Source organism: Sorex fumeus, unplaced genomic scaffold (assembly GCF_029834395.1).
Source record: "Sorex fumeus unplaced genomic scaffold, SorFum_2.1 ptg000047l, whole genome shotgun sequence".
NCBI lineage: Eukaryota > Metazoa > Chordata > Mammalia > Eulipotyphla > Soricidae > Sorex > Sorex fumeus.
Genome location: NW_026606104.1, coordinates 4,782,060 through 4,804,544, shown reverse-complemented (window position 1 = coordinate 4,804,544; position 22,485 = coordinate 4,782,060). Strand labels below are relative to the sequence as shown.

The following is a 22,485-nucleotide window of genomic DNA, read 5'->3' as shown; positions in this document are numbered from 1 at the left end:
CTGGAAACCATATGTGGTGCTGGGGATTGAACCTGGGTCAGCCATGTGCAAGGAAGTGCCTCCCCCCCATACTATATCTCCAACCTCCTCTTGTCCTCTTTCTTTAGGCTCAGTCTCTACCCTACATCCTCTGCTTCCTATATTCAGCTTGGGCTTCCATCAGCAAGGTACTATGGAGGCCATATTCATGGGGTACAAAAAGTCCCAGTTCAGTTTGATGACCTGACAGTGTGAATAGATGATAAAACTCTCAGGACAAACAACTGCAAGACAGAGAAAGCCCCAATATAGGAGCAGAGACAGTAGGTCTGGGGGAGGGAGTCTGTGGGGGCGGGGTGGCCTGCCTGCTGGGTGTGCCCCTTTTCTTTCTCTGGCTCCTTTAGATAAAGAAAGCGGTTGTGTGCCTCCCCCTCCCTCTCTCACAGTGCAGACGGTGCCAGACCCACATGCTAGAAGCATGTCGACCCAGGAGAACGCACAACACCAGCCACTCTGGTCATGGGTCTCTAAGTCCCAGAAGGACTTAGCAAAGTCCATCCTTATCGGGGCTCCAGGAGGTAAGAAGAGCAGGCGGCAGCTGGGACCAGTGAGAGAGCACAGTGAGGAAGGCACTTACCTTGCTAGTAGCTGACTCCAGGATTTGATCCCCAGCACCCCACAGAGGGTCCCAAGCACTGCTGGGAGTGATCCCTGAGCACAGACCCAGGAGTACACCCTGAATACTGCTGGGTATAGCCCAACAGAAGAAGGGGGGGGAGCGGGGAGAGAGAGAGAGAGAGAGAGAGAGAGAGGGAGAGAGAGAGAGGGAGGGAGGGAGGGAGGGAGGGAGGGAGGGAGGGAGAAAGAGAGAGCACGTTGGAGAAAGGGGAGGAGGGGGTATATTAGGAATGGAGGGGGGGTGCAACTGTTCTCTCTTTACTGCCAGCCAGCAGGGGCTGAGGTAGAACTGTGTTCGTGCTGATGCTTCAGATCACCCACGCGCATTTGGAATTTTAACTTCTGGGGATTCATGTCCCCCAGCCAGGCCTGGACGCAGTTTCGTCAGGCCAACCTTGAACAGTCCATGTTCCTGTGGCCTTATGGACCTGGGTCTGGGTCTCTTGTGACCCCTAGAGGCAGGGCAGAGGTGAGCCACGGGGCAGTCCCGTGCCTCCTCGACTTTGGCCCCTGGAACAGTGGGGACACAGTGACTGTTTAACCAGGCACCTGATCCTCAGCCCCATCCGGCTGGATGTCAGAAATAGTGTGGAGGGGCCTCAAGAGACAAGCATGGCGGGTGAGGCTGGACGTGCGGCTCCTCTGGGCTGTATGGCAGGGCCACAGGGCCACGGGACTGGAGAGCCTTGAAGGAGCTGAGAAACTCAGAGGAATGGGCTGGAGTAGAATGGTGGGGAACAAGTTGCTTAGAAGGAACTGAGTGATTCACTGTTTTTAGATATAACTATTTTTTGGGGGGGAGAGTCATACCCAGCTGTACTCAGGGTATGTACTCTTGGCTCTGTACTCAGGAATCATTTCTAGTGGTATTCAGGGGCCATATGGGAGGCCAGAAATGGAGCCCGGGTTGACCGTGTACAAGGCAAGTGCCCTACCTGCTGTACTATTGCTCTGGCCTGGAACTGAGTGATTGGATAATGAGTCGCCATCAGGAATGATGGCCAGGGGTACTGCAGCTAAGGAAAGCCCGCAGGAGGGTGTCAGGAGGGTGGTTAAGGACAGGAGCCTAGAAGCAATCAAGCCCAGATGGGGATCCCAGATCCTGCTTAGAAGCTGGAGGGTTGGAGTCACATTCTTTCATCTTTCTCATCCTGGGGCTCCAGGGCTGTAGTAAGGAGGCCACTGTTAGCAGCTGCTGCTTCCTTGGCATGTCCTGAGACTTGGAAGGCCTAAGGCAGCCCCCAAACAGGGCCCCTCCAGATGGGAGCAAGCATCTAGGAAAGGAAGAGTGAACAGGAAGGGAGGCCAGTGAGCCAACAGCCCCTTCTCCTATAGGGCCAGCGGGATACCTGAGGCGGGCCAGCGTGGCACAGCTGACCCAGGAGCTGGGCACAGCATTCTTCCAGCGGCAACAGTTGCCGGCGGCCATGGCAGACACCTTTCTGGAGCACCTGTGCCTGCTGGACATCGACTCTGAGCCTGTGGCCGCTCGCAGCACCAGCATCATTGCAACAATCGGTAAGTGCCCTTAGCGTATTACATGGGCTAATGTAATAGCCTGTGCCTCCTGTTCAAAGTGCTTCCCTAGCTCTGGGTTTGTTGTTTTTGGTTTGTTTAGGGGCCATGCTTGGCTGAGCTCAGGGATCACTCCTGGTCTGGAGGACCATATGGGGTGTTGGGGATGGAACCTGGGTAAACGAAATGCAAGGAAAATACCTTTCCTACAGTACAATCTTTCCCACCCTCAATTTTTTGTCTCCTTGGAGACTTTTTGTTTGACGAGATCATTCACTCAGCAAATATGCACTGGGCTCTCGGCCATGGCTTTGAGCCCTGGGAGTGGGTGGGCACAGTAAACAAGATCACCACACTTCAAGAGCTGGCAGTCTAGCCAGGTGGGACAATACAAATAAACATAATATCAGTGCTTGGGGTCACGGTCACAGTCCTCCCATTGTTCATTGATTTGCTCCAGCGGGCCCAGTAACATTGTGAGACTTGTTACTGTATTTGGCATATCGAATACGTCACGGGGAGCTTACCAGGCTTTACTGTGCAGGTGAGATACTCTCGGTAGCTTGCCGGGCTCTCTGAGAGGGGCGGAGGAATCGAACTCGGGTCAGCCATGTTGGCTGAGTGTAAGGCAAACGCCCTACCCGTTGTGCTATCGATCCAGCCCTAAACATAATATATTGCTTTAAAATGATTGAGCCTGGACTGGAGAGATTAGTACAGGGATTAAGGAGCTTACTTGCATGCTGCCAACTCTGGTTCCATTCACAAAATGGTGTGGTCCCCCAAGCACCCCAGGAGTGATCTGAGACCTGAAAATATCCCCCAAATCCCACAGGGTGTAATACCACCTCTTATCCCCTGCAAAGTAAATTATTGGAGCCAAGGAGATGGCTGAATGGTAGAGTGTGTGACTTAAATGTGTGTAGCCCTTGGTTTTATACCCAGTACACAGCAAATTGTAAATTATTATAAAGTCAGAAAGTGATAGGGATCTGGAGAAATAGTGCAGTGGGGAAGGAGCTTTGCCTTGCATGTGGCCTACCTGAGTTCGATCCCTAGTACCACATACACTTTCCCAAGCGCCACCAGGAGTCACCTCTGAACACAGAGGAGCCAGGAGTAAGCCCAGTTTGGCCCAATGGCAGCCCCACACCAAATAATAATAACAAATTTGAATTGAGATTTATTTGAGGGACCACACCGGCGATACTCAGGGATCACACCTGGCAGTGCTTGGGGTACCATTTGGGATGTCAGGGATCAAACCCAGGTCAGCTGCAAGCAAGGCAAAGGCCCTACACTCTGTTCTATCATTCTGCCCCAAGTTGGGATTGATTTCTTTTTTGCTAGGGCACACATGGGAGTTCTGGGAACCTTCCCTGAGGTTCCCCTGGCAAGAGTATAAGATCCAGCCTTCCGAGTTGCTTCCCAGGCCAGAGGTGATAGTTCCTGAAAGAAATGGGAATCTGCTTGCAGAGTGTGAGGGGGAGTGACAAGCTCCTATTATCAGAACTACTATATTTATTGAAAGCAGAATGAGGAGGGGGTGCAGAAGCTCCCCTGTCTATCCTGGTTCAGATGAGGTCCTGGCAGTGGAGGTAAGGGCAGAGAGCACATTCGGGGCATTTGTGAGGGGAGCACAGGCAGCATAGCCTCTTGGTTGGATCTGGGAGCTGAGGAGCAGGGAAAAGACTGAAGAATGGCTCCGAGGTTTCTGGACTAAGTAACACGGGGCAGGAAAGGTCTGGGGAGCGGATCTGGAGTTCAGTGTGGACACATGAGTCTGAGGTCTGTATTAGGCTTCAAGAGTGATAGGCAGTTGGCAGTGAGATATACAACTCTAGAATGGGACTGAGGTCTGAATTGGGGTGTGAATTTGGGAGGTGTCTGTGTGCAGATAGAATTAAAGCCAGGAGAATGGTTTAGGGAGACAGATCAACAGACTGGAGCACATGCTTTGGCATGCAGGAGGCCTGGGTTCAATTCTCTGCAGCACAAAGTTTCCCTGAGTACCACTGGGAGTGACGCCCTAGCACAGAGCTGCTGCAGCTCCTGAGCAACCTAGGGTGTAAAGCAAGATCAGAAGTAAAACACAGGGGCTAGAACGATAGCGGGTAGGGTGTTTGCCTAGCATGCGGCCGACCTGGGTACGATTCCCAGCATCCCATATGGCCCCCCGAGCACCGCCAGGAGTAGTTCCTGAGTGCCTGAGCCAGGAGTAACCCCTGTGCATCGCCAGGTGTAACCAAAAAAGAAAAAAAAAAGAAAAAGAAGAAAAAGTAAAACATAAGGGGACTGGAGAGATAGTACAGTGGAGATGATGCTTACTTTGCATGTGACCAACCCAGGTTCAATCTTCAGCATTCTATTAGTCCCCTGAGCACAACCAGTAGTAATACCTGAGCACAGAGCCAGGAGTAACCCTTGAGAATATCTAGGTGTGGGCCCAAAACCAAAATATATAAATAAATATTAAAAATTTTAAAAGAAATAAAACATGAGAAACCAGAGGAGCTGGAGAGATAGCACAACAGGTAGGGCATTTACCTTGCATGCGGCTCACCAGTTTAAAGGTAAGGTAAAGGCCCTCCCGTTGATCGTCGATTTGCTCGAGCGGGCCCAGTAACGTCTCCATTGGAGACTTTGTTGTTACTGTGTCTGGCATATCGAATACTCTTGGTAGCTTGCCGGGCTCTCCGAGAGGGGCGGAGGAATCGAACTCGGGTCGGCCATGTTGGCCGCTTGTAAGGCAAACGCCCTACCCGCTGTGCTATCGCTCCAGCCCAAGGCTGACACCCCATATAGTCCCCCAAGGATTGCCAGGAGTGATCCCTGAGCCAAGAGCCATGGGTAAGCCCTGGGTGTTCCACTGGGGTAACCAATGGGTATTCCCTCCAGGAAAAAAAAAAGAAGAAAGTAAAAAGAAACCAATAAATAAGTAAAGCTGTGAGACTTCTTTTATTGACAGATGAGAGAGCAGAGAGTTCAAAGGTCTGGTGGGTACTTGACCTGGATTCAGTCCCTGACACCACATGGCTTCCAGGGCAGCTCCAGGGTAGTCCCAGCACTGCAATGAAGGCCTTTGAAACAAAGTTGACAAATAGAAGGGCATGACTAGTCTTTTTTTTTTTTTGGGTCATACCCAGTGATGCACAGGGGTTACTCCTGGCCATGCTCGGGGGACCATATGGGATGCTGGGAATTGAACCCAGGTCAGGCTGCATGCAAGGCAAACACCCTACCCATTGTGCTGTCACTCCAACCCCAGCGGCTTGTCTTAAGACAAGTATGATCCAAAGAAATCTGCAAAGGACCTAGCCCGGATCAGGCAGTAGAGAGGAGGGAGGCCAGAGTCCCAGAGACAGGACTACAGGTGTGGCCCCAAAACAGAACACTCCTGTGCCCCACGGCTGGCACCCATCCCCTGCTACACATTACTCTTCGTTTTTTCCGACTTAGACCAGACAGTGCTTAGGGCTCACACTTGGCTCTGGGCTTTGGAGGAGCATAGGTGGTGCTGGGACCAGACCCGTGGGCAGCCTGCAAGGCAACCAGTCACCTTAAACCTGGTACTATCTCTCGGGCTCCCACACACCTCTCTTACCCTGGGATACCCCCACACCCACACCACAGGTGGTGTCAAGGAACAAAGGTCAAATCACCGGACCTCTGGGTCTCGGGGGAAGAGGGTCTTCTCTGAGAGGCGTGACGGCTTCTCTCGGTTTTGGGGGGACCGATGTAGTCTGAGCGGGCTCTCTGGTTGCAGGGCCCGCATCGCGCTCGGTGGAGCGCCTCAAGGAGATGATCAAGGCCGGCATGAACATCGCGCGGCTCAACTTCTCCCACGGCTCCCACGAGGTGCGGGCTGGGCGGCGGGGGCTGGGGGGAGGGGGAGAGGCGGGCGGGACTGCGGGCCGCTGCAACTCCGGCTCGTTTCCGTCCCCAGTACCACGCTCAGTCCATCGCCAACGTCCGGGAGGCGGTGGAGAGCCTGGCCACCTCCCCGCTCAGCTACCGCCCGGTGGCCATCGCCCTGGACACCAAGGGACCGGAGATTCGCACCGGGGTCCTGCAGGGGGTGAGAGGCGGGCGCCGGGCGCTCGGCTGTGCTGGAGACCGGGAGGGGCGGGGTCACGCTGGTCACGGGGCCGGGGACCTTCGTGCTGGGGGTGATCCGGCCTCGCGCCCCACTGAACCCGGTGCGGGTGCGGGGCGGGCACCGGGCGGGCAGGGCGCTCGGGCGGCCTTGGGGCGGGGCCAACTTGCAGCCTCCCACGGTCCGCGTCCACAGGGCCCTGAGTCGGAAGTGGAGCTGGTGAAGGGCTCCTCGGTGCTGGTGACGGTGGACCCGGAGTTCCGAACGCGGGGGGACGCGAAGACCGTGTGGGTGGACTACCCTAATATCGTCCGGGTGGTGCCGGTGGGGGGCCACATCTACATCGACGACGGGCTCATCTCCCTCGCGGTCAGGAAAATCGGTGCGGACGCGCCCCCTGCGCGGGCTGTGCGCCCTGGAAGGCGAGCGCCTGGCCCCTGGTGCCACCCTCCCGGGCAACCAGACTCCCTGGGTTGGGGCTGGACTGGCGAGTCCTTGATTGCTTCACCTACTCTCCCCGAGGTGCCTGCCTGTAGGGTGTGGAACCGAGAGACGCAGGAACACGCGCTTGATCTCTCCTGAGGGATCCCAGAGGCTAGGCTCCGTCTCTTCCAACCCCCTCTCCCCCCCACCCCCAGACCTAGGCTGGCTTTTTCCACACTGCAGGCTCCAGAGGGCTGGAGACCGAAGTGGAGAACGGAGGCACCCTAGGCAGCCGGAAGGGGGTGAACCTGCCTGGAGCACAGGTGGATCTGCCTGGGCTGTCTGAGCAAGACGCTCGCGACCTTCAGTTCGGGGTGGAGCACGGCGTTGACATCATCTTTGCGTCCTTCGTCCGGAAAGCCAGCGATGTGGTTGCTGTCCGGTCTGCCCTAGGGCCTGAAGGTCAGGGCATCAAGATCATTAGCAAAATCGAGAACCACGAAGGTGTGAAGAGGTGAGAGGACACAAACTTTTGACCCAGCTGTTCCCATTACCTTTCCTTTGCCTGGCCCTGGCCTGTCCTGCCTCTTCCCCAGCCCTGAGCCCACACCCCCAACTCCTCAATCAACCAGATTTGATGAAATTCTGGAGGTGAGCGACGGCATCATGGTGGCCCGCGGGGACCTGGGCATTGAGATCCCAGCCGAGAAGGTCTTTCTGGCTCAGAAGATGATGATCGGTCGTTGCAACTTGGCGGGCAAGCCCGTTGTCTGTGCCACACAGGTCTGGAATGAGCCCTTGACCTGGCACTTTGGAGGGCAATCCCCCAGTGGGTGGGGTGGGGAGACTCACACCTTAGATCTGAGCACGTTTTGTCCAGCAGTGTTTTCTCTGCAGCGGGTGAAATCAGGGAGCAATACTGAGCATCTTTGACTTATAGGACACCGAGTGTGGGTGTCAGAGGAGCAGCCCCTCAAGGACCCGATCAGAGTGTGACCCTGACAGCTCTGATGTCCAGATCTCCTCCAGATGCTGGAGAGCATGATCACCAAGCCACGGCCCACACGGGCAGAGACCAGCGACGTGGCCAACGCAGTGCTTGATGGGGCAGACTGCATCATGCTCTCGGGTGAGACCGCCAAGGGCAGCTTTCCTGTGGAGGCTGTTCAGATGCAGCACGCGGTAGGCGCTTGGGGGAGCATGGGGTTGGGAGGTGGCCCAGGCCTGGAAACCCTGCTGCCCTCTGCCCAGCCTGACCCCCTGGTGCCTGCAGATCGCACGGGAGGCCGAGGCCGCTGTGTACCACCGGCAGCTGTTTGAGGAACTGCGCCGGGCAGCCCCGTTGAGCCGAGACCTGGCTGAGGTCACTGCCATTGGTGCCGTGGAGGCTGCCTTCAAGTGCTGTGCTGCAGCCATCATTGTGTTGACGAAAACTGGCCGGTGAGTGGTTGTAGAGAGCCCCATGATGTTTCGGGAAGGGCCCCAAGCTCCGGTTTTGTCACATCAGTGCTGAAGAGTAGGGTGCAGGGCCAAGAGAAAAGGCAGCAATAAGGGCAGAAACTAGGAGAGGTGGTTCTCAAAGGATACCAGGAATTATTCCAGTGAACTGGGATAGGGACAGGGCAGGGGGGAAGGGGCACTGGATTCCACACAATGTGGAACCCTAGGCCCAGAGCAAATCATCTGCACAGAGTTTCACAATATTGAGGTTTTACACAAGGGCCCAGAGCCTGGCTGCAGACTTAGCACAGGGGTAAGTTGCTGGTCTTGCACAGGACTAGCACTGAATAGAGTCCCTTGAGCACTGCCAGGGGTCACTCCTGAGCACAAAGCCAGGTCCTGCTGGGTGTGACCCCTAAACCAAAAAAGTATATATACATATATATAGGGGCTGGAGCGATAGCACAGCGGGTAGGGCTTTTGCCTTGCACACGGACAACCCAGGTTTGATTCCTCCGTCTCTCTCGGAGAGCCCGGCAAGCTACCGAGAGTATCCCACCTGCACAGCAGAACCTGGCAAGTATCTCGTGTCATATTTGATATGCCAAAAACAGTAGCAAGTCTCACAATGGAGACGTTACTGGTGCCCGCTCGAGCAAATTGATGAACAATGGGAGGGCAGTGCTACAGTGCTGCATATATATATAGTATATATACTGCCCCTGTCCCTCTGATGCCTGACCCTTCATATATATATATATGGGCCCAGAGCTGAAGAAAGGTCTAAATTCAAGACGGTGCTTGAAAGTTAGCCGTGACACCTTGGGTGCTCTGGGAGTTTGGAAAGAGAGACGTGAGGAGGGCCGGAAGAGTAGCTCAGTGACTGAGTTTTGCCTGGCCTATGTGAGGCCCAGGGTCCCTCCCTCACACCACTCAAAAAGGACAGGTTTGATTCTCAAAAAACTTCTCCCCATTGTCATTTGCTGTGGAGCCTGTTATCTCAGATCTTCCTTGTGGATCTTTTGTTTTGTTTGGGGGCCACACTCAGTAATGCTTAGGGCCTATTCCTGCTCAGTGCTTGGGGACCATACAGAGTCAGGGGTGTAACCCAGGCCTCCTGCATGCAAAACATGCACTCCTGCCCACTGAGCAATCTCCTCAGCCCCTCTTAGACCCATTTTAAGGTGATAAAGTCAAGGCTTTCACAGAATTTTATTGTAGTCACAGGAGAGATAGTACAGCAGGTAAGAGGTAGTACAGCTTGCCTAGCACGTGGCTGACCACGGTTCAATCCCTGAACCTTGCCAGGAGTGATCCCTGAGTGCAGAGCAAGGGGTATGCCCTGAGCACCAACTGAGTGTTCCCCCACCCCCATCATCTGGGAAACACAGTGACTTACTCAGGGTCTCACAGTGCATGGCTGATGCCTGAGAGCAGAATGTGGAGTCTGGGGCCAAGCCCATGCTCTCTCCCTGCTCTGAGCTCCCTGCTCTCTCAGCTCTGCCCAGCTTCTGTCCCGGTACCGCCCTCGGGCAGCCGTCATTGCCATCACACGCTCTGCCCAGGCAGCTCGCCAGGCACACCTGTGCCGAGGAGTCTTCCCCTTGCTCTACCGTGATCCTCCAGAGCCCGTGTGGGCCGACGACGTGGACCGCCGGGTGCAGTTCGGCATTGACAGTGGTGAGCCATGTGGAGACCCTTCATGGGTGGAGGGCCTCGGAGAGAGGGGGCATCTGCAGGTGGTGGCCCAGTGTGGCCTGGGGACAGAGGCTGAGAGAAATGAGGGTGCAGGGTCTGTCCTGCAGCTGTCCCTGAAATCTGGTACTTCATTGCCTGTGGCCATGCTCATGGGGGAGCCCAAGAGCTGCTGACACAGCTGGGCCCAGCCGGAGTCACACCTGCAGCCTAAAGCTACTGCAGTGACAGTCCCACCCCATCCCTCTGCCCCACTCCAGGAAAGCTGCGTGGCTTCCTCCACACGGGAGACCTGGTGATCGTGGTGACTGGCTGGCGGCCCGGCGCTGGCTACACCAACATCATGCGAGTAGTGAATGTGTCCTGAGATGTCCCAGCTGCCCCGCCCCCATCCCCAGGTCATGTGTCTCCTGCCCCTCCCCCACAACATCTGCCTGCTAGCCCCATTTCAGGCTCACCTCCCCTGCTATGGCCCTAAAAAGACTGTCCAGGGCTGTGCTGGCCACCTAGTCGCACCAGCCGTACTGCCCCTGTCCCTCTGATGCCTGCAGCTTTAATCCCAGCTTCAGTGGCCCCACAGCCCGGTACTGAGGGGAGGCGCCACATCCAGCCCCCACCCTGGCCTGACTGTAGAGGTCCTTCAGGCAGGCTGTGGCCTCCTCCTCCTCTGGGCACCTCTGACAGCCATGCCTCCCCGTGGGCTCAGTCCAGACAAGGCTTCCGCTCTGGGACGTCAGAGCCCTGTGCTTTGTGCCTGACGGCAGAGGGGACAGCGTGGCTGCGGGTGTTGGGAGAGGCAGATGGGCTCAGCTGGCTGCCGTCCTGCAGCCTCCCCAGCTGTCCTCGCCCTCCCCACCCCCACCGCCTCACCTTGTTTCCTCCTCCTGGACCTGGGAATTCCTTCATACCCACATTTGTCCCCACACACAAACCAGGAGCCAAGTTGAGTGTCTCTTTTTCATTTTTAAACCCAGCTGCTCGGAAGCAATTGTAAAACTCCCACATACCCAGGGGCCCAAGTGCCCCCACCCAGGAACAAAGGAGATTCGGGGTCCAGCTCTCACATTCCTGATGCTGTGGAGAAGGCGGGGCGGGTCCAGGGGGTTCTCTTGTCCCTGAGAAGCAGCGGTGCTGGCTAGCCTGCCCTTCCCTAGCCTCGATGCCAACAGGAGGAAGAAGCCCCCACGGGTAAAAACTCCCCCCACCCCGATGGCTGGTCTGCCCACTGGGGAGGGAGAAAGAACGGGCACTGTTGCCCATGGAGCACAGAGGGGCCACAGGGGATTGGGGTGGGGCTCCCCCCTCCTAGGAGCGGGTGGTTAAGGACTGGGTGCAATGAAATGAGTTGTAACACCTGAAATGAGTAAATAAATCAATACAGTTTTTAGATGATTAAACAGGGAAGAAGGATAAAAATGCCATTGAGGGGTTCACTCACCCCTCCACCACTAATGGCACACTAAAGAAGGAGACGACAACCCTCCCTTTGCGCCAAAGGAGGACACCACGGGCAGGGGCGCAGGAATGCAGTGGTGCTGGTCTACAAAATGACAGTTCCACCACAGACAGAGAACAAGGGCACTGGCCTGGCATCCCCCTCTGCGAGGCTCAACGCAGGGGACCCACACATGGCAGTGAAGGTGAACACTCAGCCCAGGACATCTGTGATGGCAGTGGGAACACTGGCAACTGGCTGTGCCTAGTTATGCTAGGGGGAGGACAGGAAAGTTACTGGCAGGACCTGCATGGTCACCACAGGGAAGCAGACACCTGGTGACTTGGCAGTGATGATGGTGGCAGATTCTTGTGCTTTGTGGAGTGGGACCAGGGACCCAGGCCTGGCTGAGGGACACCCTGGTAGGAGTTAGGACTCACTTCTACTTGGCAGTGGAGACAGACATACAGTGCCTGGCGCGGGCTCAGTGAATGGATCGGGGCGTCAGGCTGGCCACAGGGGGCCTGTGCAGGGGGCAGGCGCAGAGCCCTCAGCAGTCCCGGGAGGCATCCTGAGGACAGTGTCTCACATCCCCTGGGCTTCCCCAAGAGATGGCATCCCGGGGCACACGACTGCTCCCAAGAGCTTACCCGCAGGGGTTCACATGTTGGCCGAGAGCTGTGGGCCCCGGGGAGTGGCTGGCTCCGGCCGGGGGATCTGGGTTGTCCCTGGAGGCTTGGCCAGCAGCCCTGAGGGGGGCAGGCGCTCACTTCCAGAGCCCTTCCGGCCCGGAGACCCGTCCCCGGCCGCTCGCTGGGGCAGAGAGGGCTGGGAGGCTGAAAGAGGTCTGCCCCGAGGTCCCAGCCGCCTCGAGCCTCCTCCAGGAGGGGGCCCCAGCAGGGACACCTGTGAACGCCCAGCCCGCGACAGGCTGGCATGGAGGGTGCGAGCAGGCAGGGCGGGCAAGCGGGAGGTGGATGCCCATGGTCCCCGGGCCAGCAGAGGGCCTGCGCGGACAGGCACCAGCGGCGAGGCCGGGGAGCCCACTGAGAGCCGTGCGGAGCGAGCCAGGAGGGTGGCCGGAGAGTCAGGGGAGAGGGGCAGAGAACCCCGCTGGTGTGTCAGCGCAATGGCCACGTTGGAGGTGACGGCGGCAGCTTGCAGGGGTGCGTGCACCAGGGGCTCCCACAGTACCGGCTTCCCACTGAGTCGCGCACCCGTGCCCGGGGCCAAGCCACAGATACCCCGGGCCATGTCCCTGTCATGCTGCACTAGGTGCTGCTCCATGAGGCCACCACTGCTGCCTGGGCTGGGCTCGGAGTGCTTCCGCTGCAGCACAGAGTTCTTCTTGCCTAGAAGAGGGAGAGGTGGGTCAGGGCCCTCCAGGGCACAGCCAGGGAAGAAGATGGCGTGTGGGGTGGGCAGCAGCGAGGGGAGTGGGGGGAAATGGGACTGGTATGCCACAGCGCTGTGAGTGGGACTGCACCTTGGGAAGGGGGACTCAGGCCACATTAAGTAAGGGAGTTAGTGCTGAAAGACCCATAGCTGGGGCCAGGGAGATGGCTCCAGGGCTGGGCTGTATGCAGGACACATGAGTCACCAGTTGGATCAGATCCCTGCCACCACATGATAAAGCCCCTCCCAGCACTGCCAACTGTAGCCCCTGTAGTCACTGAGCACCTGCAGGTGTGGCCCTGAGGAGCCCAATCGCCACTCCCCATTGCCAGCCTGCGTCACTCACCGATTGTCAGGCTCCTCTCGCTGGGCCGAGTGCACAGGGAGTGCTGCTGAGGGCCACCACCCTTGTCCCCCCACCCTTCAATAAAACACAAGGAGCCTCTGAAGGTTCTGAGCTGGGCTGGGGTTCGGTGCTGCCTCACCGATACGGCGCAGTCGATCCATGGCCACGGTCTCGAAGGCCCGGCGCATCATGGGGAACTCCTCCAGCACGGCGTTGAAATGGTCCACACTGAGTGAGTAGAGGCGGCAGTAGGTGTCCGCCCGCACACTGGCAGTGCGCCGGCCCCGGGTCAGCAGGCAGATCTCTGCCAAGGGTGGAGGAGGCCTTCAATGGCGCTCAGGGACCCCCACACTGGCTAGCAGCATAGCCCAGGGCCCAAACACTCTGGCCCATCATGCATCTGCCCACGGGAGATACTTGAGCTCCCCACCCAGCCAGGTTCCCTCAGTGCTCCAGCCCTTGACCCCTGTCCTCTCTCCCCAAATAAAGCTGACCCCAAACCCAGAATTTGTTACCCCACTCCACACAGTGCTTCCCCCACCTTCAGGGCTGGAACCCCAGGAATAGGGCAGCTCCGCCAGAGCTCTTGCCCACCCAAGAGTGGCATCCGAGTGATCTGCCAGTAAGCGCCCCAAATCTGAGCACGGGCCGAGGCCGCAGGGCTGTACAGAGAACTGGCTGGTTTGGGGTGCCTGAGAGTTATAAGAACTTTGACTTTTGTGGGCAGAAGCTGGCAGAGCTGCCGCCTTCTGCAAAGGTTGTGTTCCCAAGTCACCCCTTCAGGGAGACTCAAGGTACCAGGCCCCTAGAGACTGCACTGCTGAGGCCTCTTCTCACCCTTGGCATCTGGGTCTGATAGCCACCTGGTGATTCTGCAGGGAGCCACTTGGCAGGGGCCCAGACTTAGGGGATCAGTGGCCCTCCAGATCCCACCCCCAGTCTGAGGCATGCTGACCCCCAAAGTAGGATCCGTCGGTGAGGCGGGTGTCGCGTGCGCCCCGTGCCAGCACGCTGAGCAGCCCGTGCTGGATGAAGTACATCTTCCTGCCCACCGAGCCTTCGCGCACCACCAGGTCGCCCGGCTGGAAAACCTCGAAGCGCAACTTGGTGAGCACGGCCGTGACGAAGCTGGGATCGGCATGGGCAAAGAGCGGCATGTGTGCCACCAGTCCCCGGCATGTGAAGTTTATGATCTCCTGGGCAAGGGGGAGGGGGACAGCGGTCAGGCAGGCCACCCACCCCAGGTGCCTCTGTCACGCTCATTTGTCTCCAAAAATCCCATCCCTGGGGTCATCATCTGCCAAAGGATGGGGGTGCTTCAGTGGGCGGTCCCAAACCCTCAAGGAGGGGGTCTTGCAGGACCAGCCTCCAAAGAGAGATCTCGGATGTGAGGGCGATCTGGCTGTGATATCTGTCACCCCACTGATCACCAGGGTTGATTCGGCTGATCTGGCTGGCTAGGCAGGTGTCCCCTTCCTCCCTCCCTGTTCCATGTGCGTCCCTCCCAAAACTGCGTGCTCGGTAGAAGAGGACGACCTTCCCCAAATAGAGATAGACTGGTCTTCCATCGAGGGTATACGAGTAGCTGCGCTCCCCTGCTAGAACCTCCAAACAAGCTCTCAGGGAGAGATCCCTGTTGCCCCCATGGATGTGACTTCACCCCCTAAGACATCCAAGAAATACCCTCAAAGTCCCCAAAGGTCTGGCCTCCTGCAGGGACCCACTTCTGTACATGTATCAGCTGGCTGAAAGGCCCTCTCCAGCAGCCCCCTCAGAAGCCCCCACCGGGAGCCCCGTAGCACCTCCCGCAGTGGCTCGCTCAGCTCCCCCAGGATGCTCTCCTCATCAAACATCTTGCCCTGGTAGCGGTGCTCGTAGTACTCGTGGATGCGCTGCCGCGTGTCCGCGGGCAGCTTGTGGAAGGACATGTACTGCTCCACCTGCTTGTACTGGGGTGAGAGGGAAGCCAATGTGCAGTAGACACAGGCATAGGTCGGGGGATGCAGGGATGGTCACAGGCATGGGCATGCAGTGTGGAGACAAAAGAAGCCACAGAGAACCACAGAAGGCCATATGGACATGGGATGGGGGGAGACGCGTGGCAGACAGGAGAATCCACAGCCGGGCAGAGTAGGCGTTCAAGTACAGGAACATAGATCCAAACAGAGAAAAGATGCACAAGGGCACAGTGACACAGGGCAAAGAAAGAGACCCAAAAGGTCCCAGGTCAGAAGGGGGTTTCAAGTGGAGCCCCCAGCCCACCCAGCCACCCTCCGGGAACCACCCCTCCTCCCCCCGTCAAAACTCCCCCTTTCCTCCCTGACCCTGCTGACCTTCTCCTGGTACTGGCGTCGTGAGGAGTCCAGGGACTGGATGAGTGCAGTTGCGTGGCCGATGAACATGGCGTAGCATGTGGCACCCACGATCATGCTAAGCATGGTAAGCCACACATCCGGCATGCCCACTGGCGCCTGCTGCCCATAGCCGATGCACAGCATGTGGCTCATGGCTTTGAACAGGGCGTGGGAGTACTGGCGGCCCCACGAGTGATTCTGGAGTGCAAGAGTATAGGGCACAGGTGGGCAAGGCCCCACAGAGCCTTCTGCTCCTCCTACCCCCCACCTTTCTTTTCTCTTTTGGTTTTGGGAGCACACTCAGCAGTGCTCGGGGTGGCCCTGTGCTGAGGAGTCACTCCAAGGCCGGACTGAAGGGGCCCTTGGCAGTGCTGGGGATGGAGCTAGGGTAGGTGGCAAGCAAGGCAAGAGCCTTCCCCTCTGTACTATCTCTCCCACCCGGATCCCCCTTTTTCTCTTTCAGTCCTACTTTAACCCTGGGGCCCTGGGGACGGCTTGTGGGGTAGGCTTGCTCCCTCCGAATAAGTACATCCTGAGTGTCTTTGCCCTCACCCTATTCTCCACTCCTGATTTCTCTTGTTCCTCTCACCATCAGCGGGCACCTCCAGGGAGATCCCAGAGAGAAGTGCGAGGGTGGGCGGGGGCCTGGGGAGGAGCTCCGGAGAATTCTCAGAGTTGGGTCGGAAGAGGGCGGGGCTTGGGGAGAACTTCAGGGGCGGGTCCGGGGGCCGAGTCCGGGAGCGGAGTCCCAAGGGAAGGACCGCAGGGGGCGGGTCCTTGGAAGACCCAGCGGAGGCGTGGCACCGGGTCGGAGCCTTTGGGGAAAGCCCACAGGGGCGGGGCTGCGCTCACCACCATGTGGCTGATGGACACCCAGCAGTCGGAGGGGAAGTCCTGCAGCATGGGCACCAGGAACTGCAGGCAGCCATCCCAGTGGCACAGCAGCAGCATCATGCCGATGAGGTTGAAGATGCGCACCACGGCGCTCGCCAGGTCGTAGGTCATGTGGAAGATCTGGGGAGTCCGAGCAGGGGCTGCTGTGGCCGCGAACCCCTCTCCACTGCTCCCCTTACAGTACCAACCTAGAAGGTCCTCTCCTTGAACTTCAGTCTAGCCCCCCCCTTCACATATTTAAACAAAGTAACTATTACTCCTTTGTATCGAACCTCGCAGCATAGAAAAAAAATTAAAAGTATTATTACTGTTTTTTGTTTTTCTAGGCTACACCTAGATGAGCGATGGGCGAATCTAGGGATTGGACGTGTAAAATATGCAATCTACCTGGTTCTACTGTTTGCCTGGATTTTACTCTTTTTTTTTTTTTTTGATGGGGGGAAGCACACCCGGTGATGCTAAAGGGTTATTCCTGGCTCTATAATCAGGAATCACTTCTGGTGGGCTCAGGGGACCACATGGGATGCCTAGGATCGAACCTGGGTTGGTCTAGTGTGAGGCAAGCACCCTACCTGCTGTACTATCACTCCAACTCCGGATTTTGTTCTCTTCTTACAAATAGAAAAACTGATGCCAATCATGTGCCCAGAATCTACATTGTTACAGCAGAAACAAAACAGGCTACGGTAGAAGCTGAACAGTTGTAGACTAAAAAGGGTAGGCATTCATAGTGTGATGTCCCCAGGGCATCTGTATAGAGTACTGCCTTTCCAATAATTACTATTACAGGTAATGTCCTGAGAATTTACTATGTGCTGGGCACTGTTCTAAGTTTTGGGGGGTTTTTTGTTTTATTTATTTATTTATTTTTGCTTTTCGGGTCACACCCAGCGATGCACGGGGGTTACTCCTGTGCACTCAGGAATCACTCCTGGCGGTGCTCGGGGGAACCATATGGGATGCTGGGAATCGCACCCGGTTAGCTGCATGCAAGGCAAATGCCTACCCACCGTGCTATCACTCCAGCCCCCTGTTCTAAGTTCTTAATAGATATTTATTCCCTTAATTCTGATCACCTTATAATACATAAGTATAATTCAAGTTCTCATTCTAGGGTTGGAGAAATAGAACAGTGGCAGGGTTCTGGCACCTGGCCTACTTGAGTTTGATTCCCAACACCCCATACAGTCCCCTGAGCCCCATCAAGAGTGATCTCTGAGTGCAGAGCCAGGAGTAACCCCTGAGCACTTCTGGGTGTGGTTCAAAAAAAAATCAAACTAAGACAAAACAAACTGCATCTAACCACAGGCAACGAGATTATGGAGCCCAGGAACCAGTCAACTCTGCCGCCCTGCAGCTAGACTCCCAGCTGCTTCTATTCCTGCAATTCCTAGTCCTCCTCTTCATCTTTCTACTAGAGTCTAAGGGAGTCCCAAGCATTTGACCAATCCATGGCATGGACATCCTCAGCATTCCCATTCCTCTAAAGCCTGGTCCTCTGCCACCAATCCCAGAGGGAGCCCATCTTTGGAGGGCTGGCCCACCTGCCCCCCAGCTCTGTTCTGGGGAGTCACTCAGCCCCCCCTGCCCACCTCCCCACCCCACCTCCTCCCACTGGTGGATGTAGCGGATGAGGCGGGAGAGGCGGAGCAGCCGAAGCAGGCTGAGGATCTTGGTGAAACGCACGATGCGCAGTGCTCGCGCCGTTTTGTAGACCTCGGCATCCAGACGTGGCTCAAGCTCCACCACTAGGAAGATGTAATCCACGGGGATGGAAGAGATGAGGTCCACCAGGAACCAGGTGCGCAGATAGCGTGTGCGGATGGCTCGTGGGGCCAGCAGTATCTCAGCCCCCTCCTCAACCACGATGCCTGTACGGAAGTTGAGCACCAGATCCAGCAGGAAGAAGGTATCAGAGAGGACATTGAAGACAATCCAGGGCGGGGAGTTCTCCTCCTTGAAGAAGGTGATGCCCACGGGCAGCACAATGAGATTCCCCACCATCAGCAGGAGCATGATCAGGTCCCAGTAAAACCTAAGGTGGAAGAGGGATGGGAGTAAGAGCACCATTTCACCAGCCATTGGACGACAAGTAGTCTGGCACAGTGATCAATGATCAGGACAAGGACACAAGGATTCAAGATAATGAAATGGGGCCGAAAACAAAAACAAAAACACAGTTTGACAGACTTGACACACTATGCATGCAGGAGGCCTGGTTTGGTCCATGGCACAGCATGCTTCCCTAAGCATGGACAGGAGAAATTCCCAGGCACCAAGATGGAGGTAGTCCCAGACCACCATCAAAGGTAGTAAGAAAGAAAGAGAGAAGGAGAGAGAGAGGGAAAAGGGGAGGGAGGGAAAGAGGGAAGGAGGAAGGAAGGAAAGTAGGAAGGAAACAGGGAGGAAAGGAGAGAGGGAGAGACAACAGTGCATAGGAGTGTAACTTCACCATCTGGACCATTTGGGAAAACAGTTTAACAAGATCTAGTGAAGTTTAAAATGTGCATTTTCCTGCAACCCTGCAATTCCAGTCCCAGGTTTCTCTACATGTGCTCCAGGAAACACATACAAGAATAGCAGCATTATATCTGGAAACAACCCAAATGTTCGTCAGTATAAACATGTAGATAAACAAGACAAACATAAAAACTGTATACACTGTGATGGATGCAATGCCCCAGAATACTAAATAACTGCAGACCCCGCCCCGGGCCAACTGCAGCTACATAACACTGAACAAAAGAAACAAGAAACAAAATGACACATGTTGGATGCTTTTCACTTTTAAAGAAGTTCAAAAACAGGCCAAACTAAACTGCTCTATTGGAAAACTATGAAGATAAGGAAGTGCACAATGTGAAAGTTAGAAGAGTGGGCTGGAAAGACAGTATAGTGGGTAGGGAGTTTGTCTTACACATAGCTAACTGGGTTCAGTCCCTAGCACCCCTATGGTCAGCTGAGTACCACCAGGAGTAATTCCTGAGTGCAGAGTCAGGAGTAACCCCTGGGCATTTCTGGGTATGGCCCCTCCAAAAAAAGTTAGAACAGTAGGTTTGGGGAAAGAGTATGAGTAGTAGGGGGCTTTGGTTCTGACACCAACTTGCTGTCTTAATATAGACAGGAGCAATAGCACAGCGGGTAAGGCAGTTGCCTTGCACACAGCCGACCCTATTTGGATTCCTCCGTTCCTCTCGGAGAGCCCGGCAAGCTATGGAGAGTTTCCCTCCTGCACGGCAGAGTCTGACAAGCTCCTCAGGGCGTATTCGATATGCTAAAAACAGTAACAACAAGTCTCACAATGGAGACGTTACTGGTGCCTGCTCAAGCAAATCAATGAACAATGGGAGGACAGTGCTACAGTGCCACAGTGCTGCATATCCTTTACTAATACCAAACCTTTACGTATATCTGCATATGCACGATCAATGTCAGTATACACATACATGCATATTATTACTATCATTAAATATTTTGGGTGAAAATATTTGGGGGATAGGGGCTTGGGGCCACATCCAGTGGTGCTCATGGGCTATTCCTGGCTCTGTGTTCAGGTGTGATCCCTGGAAGTCCCAGGGATTTGCAACAAGTTCAGTGGGCTGCAAGGTGAGTGTCTTAACCCCTAAACTATCTCTCTGGCCCTTAAATATTTTACAAGGAAAAAATAATAAAATACCCTTTGCTAATGTCACAGGGTTGTTGAAAAATATACACAGAAACAATGGAAGTGACAGAGCAATAAAGCACTAGTTGGTGCTATGACTCACCCACTCTTTATCCCAGATTGTTCCCATCTCCAGTTCTCTCTGCCCATTGCTAGTCTAGGACTCCATGCCCCACCCACCTCCATCCCTTCACTCTGCCTCTCCCCAGCACAGCTGACCCCTATTGCTGTTCCTCTGCTGGGGTCTGCTTATCTGTACTGGGGGCACGGGCGGCGTGTCCTGTGTTCTCTGTGAACCCAGCCTTTCTGGGATCCCCCACCCAGGGCTCCTGTGAGAGTAGCAAATAGGAGAACCTGGGGGCAGTGAGACTTCGCCACTTACCACAATCCTTCCCTCTCCTCATTTCCCTGTGCCCACTGGGAAAGTGGCGGAGCCTAGGCAAGGGCAAGTGTGGAGGGGGGCTACCCCTGGGGGGCAGGGCAGTGGGAGGACACCGAGACCAGGAAGGAATCAGGATAGAGCCAAGAGGAATCACTAAACAACCCTGGCACTTCCACCGCCTACAGCATCTGTAGTTCCAGGATATACCTGGGTGCCCAGCAACCCAGAAGCCAGACCCTGCCCACTCACCTTAGCATCCATCTTTTCAGCCCCTAAAGGAAGCATGGGGAGCCCTAAATTCAGACCTCCAGGAGGCCCCTCTGCCTGCATGTTCCCCATCTCCGAGCCCTCAGCTCTCACTTCTTCCTCCTGGGTTGCTGGAGGAATCCTGTATGAGGGCTGGGAGAGGCGACAGAGAGGTCTGCCTAGCCCCAGAGCATCTTCACAGCCTGACTCACAGGCGGTCACAAGCCTGGCGGCTGATACAGAGGACAGAGGCCCGCCAAGGGGCGACGTGGCTTCTATGGGATACGTCTGAGGTGGGGGGTGCTGTGCACAGGGGAAGAACAGTAGACTGCAAAAGGCGAGCTGCCCGGTGGGAAGGAGGCAGCAGAGAGGAGGGAAGTGGGAAACAATGGGGAGAGAGAGAGGGCCATCCAGGGAGTGTTTGTGTCTGGGCTGGTGAGATGATGTCTAGGTCGCACTTGTGTCTCCAGGCTCCTGGCTCACACCTCAGTTTGTTCCCCCTGCTTAGGTAGAGGCTTGACACACGTTCCTGCCTCACCCCACAGCTGTCCTTCCTTTCCCCCAAGGACAGGCCTGCACTCCTCCCCTAGCGACCTTGATGGAGAGGTACAGCAGGATGGGGACGGTAGGAGGGCCCCACCCCCACCTCTTGTCCCTTCTCCCGGGCAGTCACCTGGGCGGTGGCCTTCTCAGGGGGCGCTGCTGCCACAATCTCCTGGGCGTCCCAGTCCGGCCCTGCCACAGCCCGCCTTCAGCACCAGGGACAGCGACCAGAACAGCTCCTTAGACACCCTCCTCGCCCCTCCCAGCGTCCCCATTTCCCCCCAGCGGGCTGCCCTGCTGAACTGGGCAGGGGCTGGCAGTGGGGGGAAGGGGGACGCAGGAACTAGGTTTCTCCCTCTGGCAGGCCCCCAGCCCTGGAAGAAGGTATAACTGCCCAGTTCCCCAGCAAGCAGGACTGGAGGAGGCAGGCAGGGGTCCCTAAATCCAGTTCCTGCAGTCCAGGTGGGATGCCAGGCTCCTGGATCGGGATATTCAGGTCTTTCAGTGTCCGCTTGTCCTTCCCCGCACCTCCGGCGGGAGGGAAATCCCTCGCTCAAAAATTCCCAAGCAAGGCTGGGGGGATGACTTGCCCCACCCGGGGACCCCTGGGCCGGAAAAGAAGTGACCATGTCGGGGTAAAGGGGGGCGGGCGGGGCACCCCCAGCACCGTGTCGCAGCTCGGGGGGGTGGGGTGGGAGTTGCAGCCCCTTCCCCCCTGCCGGGCCCCCAGTACCGGAAGTCGCTGTAGGGGTGGATGATCCAAGCCCCCGCGGACTTGACCCGCTCCTGCTCAATCTCCACCGCTTTGTGGCTGCCGAAGACGCGAAGGGAGAACTTGTTGACCGTGGGCTGGAGGAGCGTCCCAAGCTGCCTCCTTTTGGGCTCGGGTCCGGAGCCGGAGCCGGGGATCGGACCCGCCGCCGCGGTCGCCGGCGCCGGGACAGCGGGGGGTGCCGCCTCCAGCCCGGGGGTCGCTCCGTCGCTGGTCCGCGTCGTGGTCGGCCGCGGTTCTGCCTCCATGACGCCCGCTGGCTCACACGCTTGGCCTCCGGGACCCCGCCGCGGCCATCCGGGACCCCCGACCCCTCCCGGAGTCGGAGCCGGCGCAGCCCGGCGGGCGGGGAGCGGAGGCGTAGTCGGCTGGGAACTGGCGGCGCGCGGGGCGGAGGGGGTGTGTGCGACAGACTCTCCGCCCGGCGGCCGGCGGGGTGCACGGCGCCCCCTGGCGAGGCCCGCGCGAAGGCCCGGCCGGGCGGGGCGGGGCTGCCGAGAGCCAACCGGGGGCCGGCGCCGACGAGGCGGGCGTCGGCGGGACCCCGCGGTGGGCGTGGCCTCGCGCCTGACGCGGTCCTCCGCGGGGCGAGGAGGAGGCGGGGACAGGCCGCGGGAGCCCCCCGGGA

At 57.0% G+C, this 22,485-nt stretch overlaps 2 protein-coding genes across 4 annotated transcripts; one reads left to right on the top strand and one right to left on the bottom strand.

Moving 5' to 3' along the window:
* The first annotated feature begins 443 nt into the window (after positions 1–443).
* On the top strand, positions 444–12,634 carry PKLR (pyruvate kinase L/R). Of its 3 annotated transcripts, none has more exons than XM_056123626.1 (11): positions 444–557; positions 1,993–2,175; positions 5,939–6,030; positions 6,119–6,250; positions 6,464–6,650; positions 6,935–7,205; positions 7,324–7,474; positions 7,721–7,873; positions 7,965–8,131; positions 9,630–9,811; positions 10,087–12,634. In XM_056123626.1, the coding sequence occupies exons 1-11, from the start codon at positions 458–460 to the stop codon at positions 10,191–10,193; spliced, it is 1,725 nt and encodes a 574-aa protein (XP_055979601.1). In that variant the 5' UTR covers positions 444–457; the 3' UTR covers positions 10,194–12,634. The 3 variants fall into 3 exon arrangements, with proteins under 3 accessions (XP_055979601.1, XP_055979602.1, XP_055979604.1); XM_056123627.1 differs by lacking the exon at positions 444–557 and adding an exon at positions 1,199–1,276; XM_056123629.1 differs by lacking the exon at positions 444–557 and adding an exon at positions 1,275–1,387.
* Positions 11,922–22,310, bottom strand: HCN3 (hyperpolarization activated cyclic nucleotide gated potassium channel 3). The gene is made up of 8 exons (XM_056123625.1): positions 21,819–22,310; positions 17,856–18,285; positions 16,209–16,370; positions 15,336–15,554; positions 14,805–14,951; positions 13,958–14,198; positions 13,142–13,306; positions 11,922–12,613 (listed from the first exon to the last, which is right to left on the bottom strand). Exons 1-8 carry the CDS (start codon positions 22,103–22,105, stop codon positions 11,922–11,924), a joined length of 2,343 nt encoding a protein of 780 aa, XP_055979600.1. The 5' UTR covers positions 22,106–22,310.
* Between the last annotated feature and the right edge of the window lie 175 nt (positions 22,311–22,485).

What these genes read in the sequence shown, in the direction of transcription:
- PKLR (XM_056123626.1), top strand. Translation starts at nt 458, where the DNA reads ATGTCGACCCAGGAGAACGCACAACACCAGCCACTCTGGTCATGGGTC. An exon ending in CCTCGCGGTCAGGAAAATCG is followed by an intron (nt 6,651 to 6,934) that starts GTGCGGACGCGC and finishes TCCACACTGCAG; the next exon opens with GCTCCAGAGGGCTGGAGACC. An exon ending in AACCACGAAGGTGTGAAGAG is followed by an intron (nt 7,206 to 7,323) that starts GTGAGAGGACAC and finishes TCAATCAACCAG; the next exon opens with ATTTGATGAAATTCTGGAGG.
- HCN3 (XM_056123625.1), bottom strand. Translation starts at nt 22,105, where the DNA reads ATGGAGGCAGAACCGCGGCCGACCACGACGCGGACCAGCGACGGAGCG. An exon ending in ACATCCACCAGTGGGAGGAG is followed by an intron (nt 16,371 to 17,855) that starts GTGGGGTGGGGA and finishes CGGACTCCCCAG; the next exon opens with ATCTTCCACATGACCTACGA. An exon ending in GGATCGACTGCGCCGTATCG is followed by an intron (nt 12,614 to 13,141) that starts GTGAGGCAGCAC and finishes TCCCTCTTCTAG; the next exon opens with GCAAGAAGAACTCTGTGCTG.